Here is a 13,699-nt window from a genome sequence, read left to right as displayed (position 1 = left end):
AAATGCTGGGCTCCCGGCGGGCCTCCAAGCCCGCAGCCTCCTGCCACCCCCACTCTTCTGCTCCGGCCCCCCCCCCCCCGCTCCGAAGGCCTCCTTTCTGTCCCTGCAGCCCTCTCGGGCCCTTGCACATGTGCCTCTGCCCAATGCCTCCCCCAGCTCTCTCCAGGGTTGCCCCTTGTGCCCCAGGAGGGGTCACCCTGGCCTTCCCACCCACCCGGGCCGCCTGTCCAGGTCTCTTCAGAGCACTCGGCGGTACCTGGACTTGTCTACACGCTCTTATTGTCGACCTCCAGATCCCCCCTTCCTGCACCCCCGGAACACTCCTTCCTGCACGAGGGCCTTTTTGTCTGATGCAGCGCAGCCTCCCCAGAACTGGGATGGCTCCTGGCTCAGGGGAGGCACCCCACAAACACCTATCCAGGGTGGGGTCCTGCACATGCTCGGGGAGCCCCCAGCAGCAGCACCGGGCTCTAACCACTGACCCCCCACACCCCCGCCCAGCCCCTGAAGCCTCCAGAGTCGACGCAGGCCCCGGGCCAGGCCGCGGCTGTGTTTCCTCTCCCAGCCCAGGTGCCCAGGGAGCACAGGCGGCATGGGCCTCTGCCCGCCGGCCTCCTCTCGGTGTCGGGCTTGCACGGCGTGGGGGCTGCCATCCCTGGGCAGCAGCTGCCCACAGGGGAACTGCCTGGCAGGGTGGGGCGAGGTGGGGGCTGGCCTTGGAGTCACGGCTCCCATTCAAGAAGGGAAATCATCCAAGCTTTTAAAAAATTAAATGGAGTCGGTAATTTGATTTCAGAGAGAAGCTGAAAACCTCGTAATGGCAGAAGCGGCTCAGTTCCGTGGTGAAAAGGAAAAGCCTTAAATGGGGCTATTAAGCTTTTGCCTGGGATGGATCTGCCCGGAGAAGGAGGAAGGCGGGGGCGGCCGGGGGGAGCGGTGGTCCTCGAGGTGGGGGCCGTTTATCAGCCAAGACAACCCTGATTATTTATTTATTTATTTACTCCTTGAGCCGGGCGGGTGGAGCCTCCTCTCTTGGCCGTGTTTCAAATCCCACTTCCAGGGGTGGGTCGGCCTGGAGGGTGGGGGTGCCACCCTTCCAGGGAAGCACGGGGTGGGCGCGCTGTTCCGGCAGGCCCAGGCCGCCGTGCCCAACCACAGCCGGGCTTCCGAGCCGGGTAGCCTGCGCCACGGGGTCACCGGGCGTCGCTGGAGGTGGCTGAACCCGCGGGGTACCCACCGCTGCAGAGGAAAAGCGAGGAGACAGTTCTCCTCCCTGAGGCCTTAGACAGCTGGGGCCACGGTGCCCCAAGGCCCGAGGCCGAAGACCATCTTGGGGGTCCTACCCCCCTCCCCCTCAGAGAGGCCTGACTGTGGCTGGTGTCCCGCCCTGCTCTCCTGGGCTGGAGCCGAGCTGTCCGGCTGCCCTGTGCGGGGCTCTGTCTATCCCCTGCCCCGCTGGGGTGGACTCTAATCTTCCCACTTGACTGATCAGGAAATTGAGGCTCAGAGAGGGTCACACAGCCAGAGAGCAGAGAAACCAGGACTTGAACCCTGGTCCCTGGCAGGCGGGGCTGCAGAGCTCCGCGCTCTCGCCTGGCCCAGGCACAGGAGAGGCCGGGGCACCTGGGCTGCCTCCCAGGGGCACTCCCAGGACTCACCCCCAGGGTCTCCACAGCAGCCCAGCCAGGGGCCCCTCAGAAAGCCCCTCCGTGGGGTGCCGAGGCTCAGAAGCACCCAGAGCCAGGTGCCCAGGTGGGCCCTGTCATCTCCTGGTGGGCCAAGGCCCCGCGGCCAGTGGGGGGTGGGTGTCCAGGCTCGGCCAGGCTGGGGGTGAAGGTGCCACAGGAGCCGGCGGGGTCGGGGCTTGCAGAGGTGGAAGGCCGGATGGGTGTGCAGCCCCCGACGCGTCCCGGCCCAGGGACCCCCTGGGGACTGACTCCAGGTCCCCAGCTCTGCCTGACCCCTGCACGGATGAGGCGGCGGGCTTCTTGGAGGTGGGGGCCGGACGGGCGGCTGGGGAGGCCGCTGGGCTCGCCCTGTGGCTCCCAGTGGGATCTGGTGATGCGGTCCCCCGCTGCCCCGCCCTTGGGGTGGCAGCCGCGGCCTCCAGCCCTTGCAGGCTGGTGCATCGCAGCCCTTGTGTGTCCTGACTTGGTTCTGGGGAGGCCAGGCCCACGCTGGGGAGAGAGGCAGGTTGGCAGGGAACCAGCGCCTCCTCTGCCAGGCTGGCCATCGGGGGCTCCCTCAGTGGCTGGAGACCCTTGCTGGCCTGGTCAGGCTCCCTCTGGACGGGCTCAGCAGTGGCCTCCTGCCCCGGTGACTCTCCCTGCAGCAGGGGGCTTCCTGGTGGCTGGGCAGGGTCCGGCCCAGGCCTCTCAGCCCCTAGACCTTCAGCAGGGGCAAGTGACGGTCCTGAGCCCAGAAACAGTTGGGGCCGTTCGGACGGAGGTGACGGAGGAGAGGAGACTTCTGAGGACGAAGGCACGGGCAGGGCAGTGGGGTCTGGGGAACCTCGACGTGGGGGGCTGGGGCCAGCCTGAACAGCTCCTGCGGACTCTAGGGAGGGCGTGGCTGAAGGCGGGGGAGATCCAGGTAACCCCACTTCCCCCGGGGGTGCCGGGGGGCCGCACTCAGCCTCCGTGGCTCTGGGGGTGAGGGAGGCAGTGGGGGTCCAGCTTCCTCCTGCCGGTCTGGCTCTCTGTGGGAACCGTTCACGCTCCTGCTGTGGCGAGAGAGTGTAGAAAGAGAAGCAGCATTAGAAATTAATGCAGGTGGGCGCTGGCTGCCTGAGGCTCTCGGGCCAGGAGAAGGGCCTGTGGAAGCTTCTAGACCTCAGCTGGTTCTCCGGTTTCTACCCCAAGTCCTTTGGGATGTGCCTCAGTTTCCCTCCCCTACTTTAAGTTTATAGCTGTGATCCTACTCCTCCGTTTGCTCTGGTAGGCACTGGTAGGCTGGGGGCAGCCAGGATAGGGGGGAGGGGCCTGCCTTCAGGTGAGAAACTGGGTGAGGTGACAGAGTTGGGGGTGGGGTGGGGGTAGGGTCAGAGTGGGGCTGACTCTGAAAGAATGGTGGTGAAAGAGAAATCTCACGCCCAGCTGGCCCTGCGGATGGCTTATGGGCACCAAACCCTTTGGAGGAACCCATGGACAGAGGGCACAGCGGGACTTGCCTTGGCCAGTGCGTGGTTAGGGTCCTGAGAAAGCCCTTCCGGGGCAGTGGCTCCTGCAGCTCGGCGCTGGGCAGAGGAAGACCACACTCCTGCCACAGGGGTCTCCGAGCTTGGGGACTGCGTGGATGGAGAGGTCCTTGGTGCGGCTGTTGAGGTCGGCAACTCCGTGCCTGAACCTTCCAGAAAGGAGGCAGAGGTCGGTCTTCTTCCTAAGAAAATAAAATTCCCCAAATACCCTGCTGTCAGACCACGAGGGTCCCCTTTACTGCAGGTGGGGGAATGCAAGCTTGGAGAGCTCGAATGTGCCCGGCGCTGTGGTGGAGCAGGTAAAGCCACTGCCTGCGGCACCGGCATCCCTATGGGCACCAGCTTGAGCCCTGGCTGCTCCAGTTCTAATCCAGCTCTCTGCTAATGGCCTGGGAAAGCAGTGGAAGATGGCCCAAGTGCTTGGGCCCCTGCACCCACGTGGGAGACCTGGAGGAAGCTCCTGGCTCCTGGCTTTTGCCTGGCCCAGCCCTGGCCATTGTGGCCATCTGGGGAGTGAACCAGTGGATGGAAGAACTCTCTCTCTAACTCTACATTTAAAATAAATAAATATTTTTTAAAAATTGAAGCACAGGCCTGAATTTTGAACTTCACAGATGACCTTGAGTTGTTTTTTTTTTTTTTCTGCTGTTGTTTTCCCAGGCACATTAGCAGGGAGCTGAATTGGAAGTGGAGCATCCAGGACTTGAACGGTTGTCCATATGGGATGCTGGCACTGTAGACAGTGCCTTAACCCTCTACGCCACAGCACCAGCCCCGGGGAATCCTTTTTCAGACTGGGTGCACATCAAGACACATCTCTGAAAGTGAAATTGAATTGCAAGAAGTCAGGTTTCCTGCAGAGAGCACCTGGCCCGGGCCGGATGCCACCACCAGTTTGATTGTGGAGCTATTTCCCACTTGGAGGTTAAACACACCAGCCCAGCCGCAGGCACCTCACAGCCCTGGGCAGACTCCCGCCAGCCAGCCTGAGGTGAGATCCGGCCCTCACACCAGAACCCTCTCTGCTCGGGGCAGGGAATGTTTAGCAGCGGCCAAGGCCTCCACCCACCAGGCAGCGGCAGCAGCTCCCTCGGTCACAACCAACAATGCTACAGACGCTGCCAAGCACCCTCTGGGGAGGCCAAACTCACCCCCCCACCAAGGTCCAGAACTGTTGGGTTCAAACTTGCAAATCCTGGTCCACGGGTCAAATACAGGCCTAAGTCGCGTCTGATGTGGCCTGCAGAGTGTCTTAGAGATTTTTAATTAACTGACAAAACGTTAAAGGCAGGGCTTTTCTAGAACCAGACTCACGTGGATGATCAGAGCACTATGAGGGGGGATGGGCTCCGGCCGAGTGAGGCAGGTGCAGGGTTCTCAGGAGCCCCCACACCTGGGCCCCGGGCTTCCTCCTCCCTACCCCCAGAGGCATTGCCCACCATGACCTCTGCTGTCCACTGTCCACTGCACAAACAGGGAGCAGGCCGTCAGCCTGAGCGTTAGGACACCAGCATCCCACACTGAGTGCCTGGGCTTGACCCTGGCTCCAACTCCCACCGGGGTCACTCGGGGGGCAGCAGGGATGACTCAAGTCGTTAGGTCCCCGCTGCCCACACGGGAGACCTGGATTGGGTCCTCGCTCCCAGCCCTGGCTCAAGCCCAACCCCAGCCCCAACTGTTGCGGGCATCTGGGGGGTAAAGCAGCAGGTGACAGTTCTGTCTGTCTGTCTCTCAAATAAACAAATAAATAGACAGTTTTTTAAACGTGAAAACAGGGGCCAGTACTGTGGTACAGCGGGTGAAGCCACTGCCGCATCCCACATGGGCGCTGGTTCAAGTCCCAGCTGCTCCACTTCCAATCCAGCTCCCTGCTAAGGCACCTGGGAAAGCAGCAGAAAATGGCCCCAGTGCCGGGGCTCCTGCCACCCAAGTGGAAGGTCTGAATAGGGTCCAGGCTTCTGGCCTTGGCCTGGCCCAGCCCTGACCATTGTGGCCATCTTGGGAGTGAACCAGCAGATGGAAGATCTTTTAATTTCCTTCTCTCCCTGTAACTCTGCCTTTCAAATAAATAAACAAATCTTTCTATAAAAATGTGGAACGGTTATCTCTCCCCTCCTCTTCTCTAAATTTATCTTGCCAGGTGCACACTCTACTTCCCCACTTTTTTTTTTTTTAAGATTCTCTTTATTTATTTGAAAGGCAGAGTCACAGGGAGAGAGGGAGAGACAGAGAGGCCCTGCACCTGCCGGCTCACTCCCCAAACAGCAACAAAGGCCAGGGCAGGGCCAAGCCAAAGCCAGGAGCCAGGAGCCTTCCCTGGGCCTCCCACTCCGGTGCAAGTCCCAAGCACTCAGACCATCTTCTGCTGCTTTCCCAGGTGCATTAGCAGGGAGCTGGATTGGAAGTGGAGCAGCTGGGACTCGAACCATTGCACATAAGGGATGCTGGTGCTGCAGGCAGCAAGTGGCTTAACCCGCTGCACCACAACACCAGCCCTGAGGTTGTGTTTTTAGTAGGATGTGTGCTCTCTCTGTTTTTCCTTCTCTCTCTCTCTCTCTCTCTAACTCTGCCTTTCAAATAAATAAATAAATCCTTACAAGGCGTGGAGGGAGGGCTGGCGCTGTGGTTCAGAGGGTTAAGCCGCCGAGGCATCCGATACCCCCACTGTCTTAACAGCCACCATCTGAAATAATCAGGACATGTCCTGTAGGTTCCAGGACTTTGTGGGGAGGGGGAAAGACACTAAAACGCCCGTGACCACAGAGAGCCCAGGCAACCCACTAATATTCCCCTTCGTTAGTCACATATTTACAAAGGAAAAAAAGTGGTCTTTGTCTAAAACATCCTCTTGAAAATTCCTAGCGAAACTGCAACGTAACAAGTAGGTATGAAGTGTTGATCAAAGACCGGCAAAGACGGACAAACCTGGACAAGAGGCAGACGCGGCCCCGGGCTCAGGGCGTCCACCGAGGCGGGAGCCTGCCCCACTGGCCACGATAAGAATAGAAAGACTGAGAGGCCCCCGGGGGGAGGCAGGCGAGGGGTCCTGGGAGCCAGAGAAGGGAGAGTCATTCCGGCTGCTGACATGTAAGTAATACGATGGGGAAGAGAACATTCTTTTCCTGTGTAAATCATTCCAGAGAGGAAAAAAAAAAAAAAACCTTCCTAACATGTCTTTATTGCTGCTGCTATTTTTGTATTTTGCTCATCACCTCTGTGTTAACAACTTGACCGTCTCTTCAAGGCCCAAGACGAGGCTCACCGGCTCTCTGGTGTCACCCCTGAGCCCCCCGCCCTCCACGGGCATTCTCTGGACACCTCTCATCTCCCCCTGCAGACTGGACGCCGCTGGACACCCAGAGCCGAATCCGGGGGCCTCTGCGGCCCCTCAAGCCTCGTGCTGGGCCTCTGTGCTTGGTACATATTTGTCGGGTAAAGCCCCAGCCTTTGCAAAATCCATGTCGTGGCTGCAGGAAACTGGGAAGAGAAAAAGAGCCGAAATGCGTAAAAACTTGCGGGAAACGTTGCCATTTTTAGGGGACCCAGAACTCCTCCTCCACTCCGTCTTTCCCTATGTTTCCAATTCTGAACTGGGGGCTGTACGTGGTAGGCAGTCCCCCTTTTAATCTTTAAATATAGTTCTGAATATAATTACATTTTTATGCAGTACCGAAACATCATATCCTGGTAACCGGGCATTCTTGGCGCGGCTAACATCTGAGTTGAATCTCCTGCGCGTCTGTCTTCTATTGAGGACCGCGGGGAAGTCGGAGATGAAAGTGATCGACAGCATTTGTGAATTATGTGCATTTCCTTACGCTGTGTCTCAATGGCGTTTGCTCCCGGTGGTTTTGCACGTGTGAGTGCCAGGTCGGCTGGTAGCCGCGCTCACACCGAAAAACCCCTTTCAAGATGAAATCCCCGTGTCCTGGCGTGGAGGACACACACCACGTTCAGAAGGCGGTTCCTCGCCGGTCAAGCAGTGAGTCGCAGGGTGGGGATTCGCCCTCGCCGCTCAGACCCCAGCGGGATGCCTGCGCCCCACGCCAGACGCGTGGGTTGGAATCCCAGCTCCGGCTCCTGGCTCCAGCTTCCTGACTCGGGAGGCAGCAGGTGACGGTTCACGTTCCCGGGCCCCTGCCACCCACGTGCGAGCCCTGGGTAAAGCTCCTGGCTCCTGGCTTCAGCCTGGCCCGGCCCTGGCTGTTGTGGGCAGGTATTTGCGGAGTAACTCAGTGGATGGAAGCTTTTTCTCTTTCTCTCTCTCTTTCACAATTTAAAAAGAAGAAGAAGGAGAGGAAGGAAGAGGGAGAGAAGGAGAGAGAAAGGTTGCATGGTGGAGTGCTCTTGGCCCGAGAGCCTGACCCGTCTATTGGAGCGTACTGAACAGCTGGGCCCCGAGTAGGGAGAGCTGGACAGATGAGGACAGAAGCAATCTGCCTCCTGCCAGGCTCTTCTACATCACTGACCACCCCTCCCCCCGGTCTTCTCAGCCCATCTGCGTAACAGGTACTGGTGTTCCCATTTTCCAGATGAAGAAACCGAGTCTCCACAAGGTCTCTTGCCGAGGCTGTGCAGATGGCTGGGAAGCTGACGCTCACCTCCCGCCCCACCCTCTTCCGACTCCAGAGCCAGGGACCTCGTCACCCAGGGGACCCTGTGCTGCCCTTGTCCTCATGAAGGCTCTGGCCAGTGGGTCTGACCCCATCACTTCCTTACCTGGTTGGGTGTGGGACCCGTCAGTCCCGGGAGAAAGAAGCCCAGGGCCAGGGAGAGGGGTGCACGCGGGGCCTGCCTGTCCCCCACAGGCTCACCCTCCCTCCTGGTGCCTGTCTTACCCACACAGGGGAAGGCGCTCTCCACCGTCCAGACGACCGGGGCCATCATCTCGGCAAACTGCAGGCTCAGGTCCACCCTGTAGAAAGCTCTGGTCCCCGGGCCTCCTCGGGCCTCCTGGCATTGCTGCGGGGCCAGGAGGGATGCGTTGGGCCTGGCAGGGGGCTTCCTGGCACTCCCGCCCCCGCAGAGACGCCTCCGCAAGAGTGCTGGGGCTCAGGGGCACGAGCGCAAGGTCCCTCTGGAGCTGCACCCCCAGATCTGCCCTCCCGGTGCCCGACTCTGCACGGCGGCCATGGCCCAGAGAAGTGGTCTTGGGAGAGGGCAGGCTGGTGACGCCACCAGGACACTGACCTGGACGCGCAACAGTCCGGCCGCCGGGATGCTGACCACCACAAAATCCCCGCTCTCGGTCACGGTGAAGGTGCCGGCCTGGTGGACCCGGAGGAACCGCAGGCTCAAGCTCTCCTTGATGTGAGACCCTCTTTTGACCAGACCCAGTCTCTGCTTGGGGACGTGAACTAAGACCTCTGACTCAGGCTGGGCTGACCCTGCAACGGAAGGACACGTGACACAGAGAGAGCCGCACTTCACGGGCCTGGGGGCCATCTGTGGCCAGCGCGGTGTCGCTTCACCAGGCGGTGACAGCCAGCAGGTGACTTGGTGTCCTGGAACGCAGCTGCGTGGGTGGAGCGAGAAGGAGAAAGGGCCACCCCAGACCCTCAGGGGCTCCCGTCATCTGCAGAGGCCCCCGAGGAAACAGACGGCAGGAGCAGGGCTGCACCCCAGAAACTGCAGAGATGTCTCCGCCAAGACGGTCGCCCCGGCCCCGTGCCCCGGCCCAGGGCTCTGAGGAAACGCAGCTCCTATCAGCTGTTTACACTTTAGCAAGAATTTCATCGTGTCAGCTCTCTCGCGAGGGCGTATTACGCCAGCTCTGCAGTTGCTAAATGAAACCATTTGTCTCCAAATAAAGGGATTTCAAACATCAGAACAGAAGAGATGTTGCCGGGCCTGGCTGGGCCACCCCAATGCCTGAAACTCCCCAGAGCCCTGATCCCGAAACTCAGGTCCGTGATGAAATCCTATACGCACACACGGGAAGGCTTAGTCATTTCTGCTCTACCCACACAGGATGAAGTCTTTGATCCACCTAAGTTTGCATACCGAGTTCTTGAGAATTTAAATTCCCTGGAGGTAGGAAGTGGTCTTTCAGATTCCGGGCCTCTTTATGTTACATAAGGCACGTGGCAATGGTGTCACCCCAGACTGAGCCCAACAGCTGAGCACGTGTCGGGTCCCAGACGCCAGCAGTGCGCGTGGGTGTCCGAGCAAGGCTGCGGGGGCTCTCCCGGCTTGGGGGGCCCCAGCCCCAGCTCTGCCGGCCTTCAGCTTCTCCCCGGCACCCTACACCCCATCCAGCATTTCAGAAACGCACGGTCACGACTGGAGCCGAGAAGAGAGGAGGCGGGGCGGGAGCGAGGGGAATAAGGTGCCCAGTGGAGAGAGAGACACAGAGGGGGCCAGGGTGATGCAGTCAGGAGGGTGCCGTTAGGGGCACTCCCGGGTCTTACCCAGGGGGCAAGCAGCTTCTAGGGAGTAGGCATAGGAACCGCTCACCAGCCAGAGTGGCAGGAGCTCCGCAGAGGTGTTCAGCACCTGGTGAGACAGAACGGCCGCCCTGTGGCCTCTGAAACAGCTCCTTCTGGACGCAACCCCCCCAGCCCTCCTCACCCCCGCTTCAAACTGGTCTCTGGACTAAGCCCCGAGCCCTCCCAAGCCCAGGTCGGGGACCACCGCCCCGATGCAACCAGGAAATATTATTTAGCGGGGATATTTTTAGCAGGAAGCGAGCTTGGAGCAAATGTCATGTGAGCCGTCTCCTCTTACCCGGCAACTTTGGGCTATTTAAAGAGACGGTAATTACGCTCCTGCCACCACCATCAGGACGCGCTGAATGCATGATTACAGGGCCCCTCATCTGCCGAGCAGAGCACTTTACGCTAATGGGGTCCAATTTTCAAAGCCGCCTGCCTAAATCTGTCCGGTCTCGCAGGTGGACATTTGAGTCGGCACTGGCAGGGTGGCAAACTGCTCCTGCGGGTGCCGTGCCTGGAGGACCCGCAGCCTGGCAGGACTGGCTGTCCACTGCTGACCTCCCGCCTCTGAAGAAGGTCTTGTCGCGGGCTTTGCACAGTGATTTCGGAGGCATTGATGTCCACGGACAATCCCATCAGGCCGGCATCCTCCAGGGAGGCCACCAGCTCCCCTCGGAGGGACAGCAGCCAGGGCATCTGAAGCAGCGGGACACGTGCACACGTCAGTGAGCCAGGGAGACACAGTCACCAGAGTACAGGAGAGGGACACTCAAGGGGACCTCAGGAAGGTCCAGCACCGCAGGAGGAAGGGGTGGACCAGGGCAGGAGGGCAGGCTGCTGACGGGGGAGACACAGAAGACGTGGGCGCCCTGGCTCTTTGGGGTTCAGCTACTTTGCAGGGTGCCCGGCACAGCAGGGCTAAAGAAATGAAGGTGGGGCTAGCGTTGTGGAGCAGCCGGTTAAGCCACCGCTTGCAGTGCTGGCATCCCGTACTGGAGAGCCCACTGGCGTCCTGGCTGTTCCACTTCCAATCCAGCTCCCTGCTAATGCGTCTGGGAAGGCAGTGGAGGATGGCCCAAGTGCTGGGGTCTCTGCCATTCATGTGGGAGACCCAGATGGAGTTCTTGGCTTCAGCCTGGCTCCGCCCTGGGTATTGCAGCATTGAGGGCGTGAACCATGGATGAAAGATATCTCCTCCCCCCCACCTTTCTCTCTCTCTCCATCTCTCTCTCTCTCTCTCTCCATCTCTCCCACCCCACCCCATCTCTGATGCTTGCCTTTCAAAGAAATAAATCACAAAGAAAGAAATGAAGGTCCCGTCACCCCAGAGCAATGCCGACCGCTCAGCCCTGTCTCTGCTCCCGCTGTCACTTTACCACCAGGGCCTTGTGCACAGGGGGTGCCTGCTGTTGGGAGAAAGGTGGGCCGGGAGGCTCCCCAGCCCCCTTCCTCGGAGGACGGGCTGGAGGAATTCAGGCCCCGAGCAAGAACAAGGTCCCTTGGCCGGCGCCGCGGCTCACTAGGCTAATCCTCCGCCTTGTGGCGCCGGCACACCGGGTTCTAGTCCCGGTCAGGGCTCCGGATTCTGTCCCGGTTGCCCCTCTTCCAGTCCAGCTCTCTGCTGTGGCCAGGGAGTGCAGTGGAGGATGGCCCAAGTGCTTGGGCCCTGCACCCCATGGGAGACCAGGATAAGTACCTGGCTCCTGCCTTCGGATCAGTGCGGTGCGCCGGCCGCGGCGGCCATTGGAGAGTGAACCAACGGCAAAGGAAGACCTTTCTCTCTGTCTCTCTCTCTCACTGTCCACTCTGCCTGTCAAAAAATTAAAAAAAAAAAAAAAGAAAAAAAAAAGAAAAAAGAACAAGGTCCCAGAGCCGAGATTCAAGGGGAAGCGACGTGGAGTGAAAGGCTGGTTCCTTCCGGAAGGCTACGGAAAACCCACCCCGGGCAGCAGCAGGCAGGCTCAGGGACGCAGCTGTGCGACTTGGGAACAGGGAGGCTTGGGGGGGGGGGGGGACTTCCGGTTACCAGGGACTTTGCAGGGAGAAACTCGGCCCCCCACGCAAAGCTGGCCCCCTCCTCAGGGTGCCCCTCTGGTGGCCTTGGGCTTCTGCCTGGACATCATCAGGAAAGCTCTGGCAGCCAAGATCCAGATCCAGAGAGTGGGTGCTGTCCACAGGCGCACCAGGCCTGGCAGAACCTTCCAGAAAGTTGTTCCTGGCCTACTCACCTGCCCACCGTCGCTTCCGAGGGGCAGAGGCCGGGAGACCTGCGGAACAAAGAGACAGCAACACCTCCTGGCAGTGGCAAGCAAGGGTGAGCGAGCAGACGCTGCTGCCCCGGGCACGAGAGCGCCGGTAATCACCCCAGCGGGCGGCCGGGCTGTTTGCTCATTAAGACAAGAAAATCATTTATGTTCTGGGACTCCAGTGTCAACAGAGCCAGGGAGATGTCGCAGCCTCAGCTGCCGCCCTGGGCCTGGCCGATGGGGCAGCCGGGGTCCCGGGCACAGCTGGCAAGGCCGAGAGTGGGTGTGTGACGTGCAGATGCTGTTCAGAACCCACTTTGCATGCGGCTCGTCTCCGGGGCCTCCTCCCGGTCCTCCCAGCATGCTTTGCTCCCTTGTCTTTCCTTTTTGGGCCCAACAGGTGAGGGCAGAGAGGGAAGTTCTGCCACTGAGGCCTCTCTACCCAAACAGGGCGGTCCCCGGCAAACAGGACAGCTGGTCCTGGAGTGCACCTGAGCCTCCCACCCAGGCGGCCCGTGCAGTGGCGCCGTTATCTCTCCTTTCACAGGTGAGGAACACGGTGCTGGCGCGGGCGGGGGACCTTCCTGGAGCCCCAGCTGCAGCCCCACCCCCGCCCGGCGTCCTCTCATCTGCTCTTCCCACACTCCCCCTTGGGCTGTGCACCTGGGCCAGAGGTGTAGACTTGGGATGGAGCCACAGACCCACGGGAGCCCCTCTGAGGTCCTCTGGCTCCCACCCCCCACAACCGAGGCCAGAGGGGACGGGCCGGACTCCTAGGCGAAGGCTACTCCCACCCTCTCCCAGCGTCGAGAGGACTGGGTAGGGCTGGAAGGAGGACCCCCCCGACACACACACACACACTCAGGCCTCTGGGTGTCCCAGCTCTGCTGCCTCCGGGCCCCAGCGAGCCACAGGCTCTGGACAGGCCACAGGGAACCCTGCCCGCGGGCCCTGCTATGACCTTGTCTTTGGGAAAGGAGCCGCTTTGACTTGGGAAGATTCGGGAAGACGCCTTCGGCTGGGCGAGAGGCTGCAGAGGACTCAGCCTGCCCCCACCAACCGCCAGGGCTGCCCACTGTCCTCACCGCCCTGGGTCGAAGGTAGCGGAGCCCCGCAGGCTGGGTTTTAGGAAGGCGGGCGACCTTCCCCCACAAGACGGAAGCGGTGCGGTGACCAAGGCGCAGCCGGAGCGCACGGTGCCCTTTCAGTCGCCAGGAGGAGGCTATATTTAGGGTCCACGGACATCGCCCAGGACCTGGGCAGCCTTCACTGGGAGCCATCGCTAATCACTGCGTTGAGTTTACGGGTGCCCCTGGGCACACTTAACCCAGGGCAATGAATAGTTATTGCTCGGCCTCCCGCTCAGGGCCTGTGGGCACACTTAAGCGAGCTGGCGGATTGCTGCGAGCAGGGCACGGCTCGGGTACACCCTTGGGCACCCTGCGCCATCAGCGGGGGGAGGCAGAGTATTAAATATCTATGTGCCCTGTGCCCACAGCTGCATTTAGCCAAGGGCAAGGCCGGTGAAACGGCTTTAATTAAAACTTAATGCAAGTTCAAGGTGCAGCCACGGAAGCGGCGGCTGCAGAAGTCACCAGGAATGAATCAGTCAATTCGATGAGGTTCTCAGATAGGGGGAGGGGGCTGCGGGGACGGGGGCTGGGGCAGCGCAGACCCGTTTTCGGTCGCTTGCGTGCTTTCCACCTCTCTGCGCCCTTGTTTGGGAATGTGGGCCCCCGCACACCCCCACACCTCGGCGGCAGAAGGAGACAAAGCGGGCAGCAGAGCGGAGAGTCGGTCCCGCTGTTCTCAGCGATTCCGCC

At 60.6% G+C, this 13,699-nt stretch overlaps 1 protein-coding gene across 7 annotated transcripts in view; it reads right to left on the bottom strand.

Annotated features, from left to right (window-relative positions):
* Nucleotides 1–978: 978 nt before the first annotated feature.
* The window catches only part of C7H1orf127 (chromosome 7 C1orf127 homolog), a 42,266-nt gene continuing 29,545 nt past the window's right edge, over nucleotides 979–13,699 (bottom strand). For 2 of the 7 annotated variants that reach the window (XM_070079285.1, XM_070079287.1), the window contains 7 exons: nucleotides 11,859–11,897; nucleotides 10,189–10,326; nucleotides 9,607–9,691; nucleotides 8,387–8,583; nucleotides 8,035–8,158; nucleotides 3,170–3,378; nucleotides 979–2,719 (listed from right to left, as the gene is read on the bottom strand). In XM_070079285.1, the coding sequence (XP_069935386.1) occupies nucleotides 1,763–2,719; nucleotides 3,170–3,378; nucleotides 8,035–8,158; nucleotides 8,387–8,583; nucleotides 9,607–9,691; nucleotides 10,189–10,326; nucleotides 11,859–11,897 (1,749 nt within the window). In that variant the 3' untranslated portion in view covers nucleotides 979–1,762. Of the gene's footprint in view, nucleotides 2,720–3,169; nucleotides 3,379–5,608; nucleotides 7,463–8,034; nucleotides 8,159–8,386; nucleotides 10,024–10,188; nucleotides 10,327–11,858; nucleotides 11,898–13,699 lie in introns of those variants that run through there. The other 5 variants (XM_070079286.1, XM_070079290.1, XM_070079289.1 and 2 more) reach the window with 5 other exon arrangements.

This window comes from Oryctolagus cuniculus, chromosome 7 (genome assembly GCF_964237555.1).
Source record: "Oryctolagus cuniculus chromosome 7, mOryCun1.1, whole genome shotgun sequence".
NCBI classification, from domain to species: domain Eukaryota; kingdom Metazoa; phylum Chordata; class Mammalia; order Lagomorpha; family Leporidae; genus Oryctolagus; species Oryctolagus cuniculus.
This window is presented reverse-complemented; position numbering and strand designations above follow the sequence as displayed.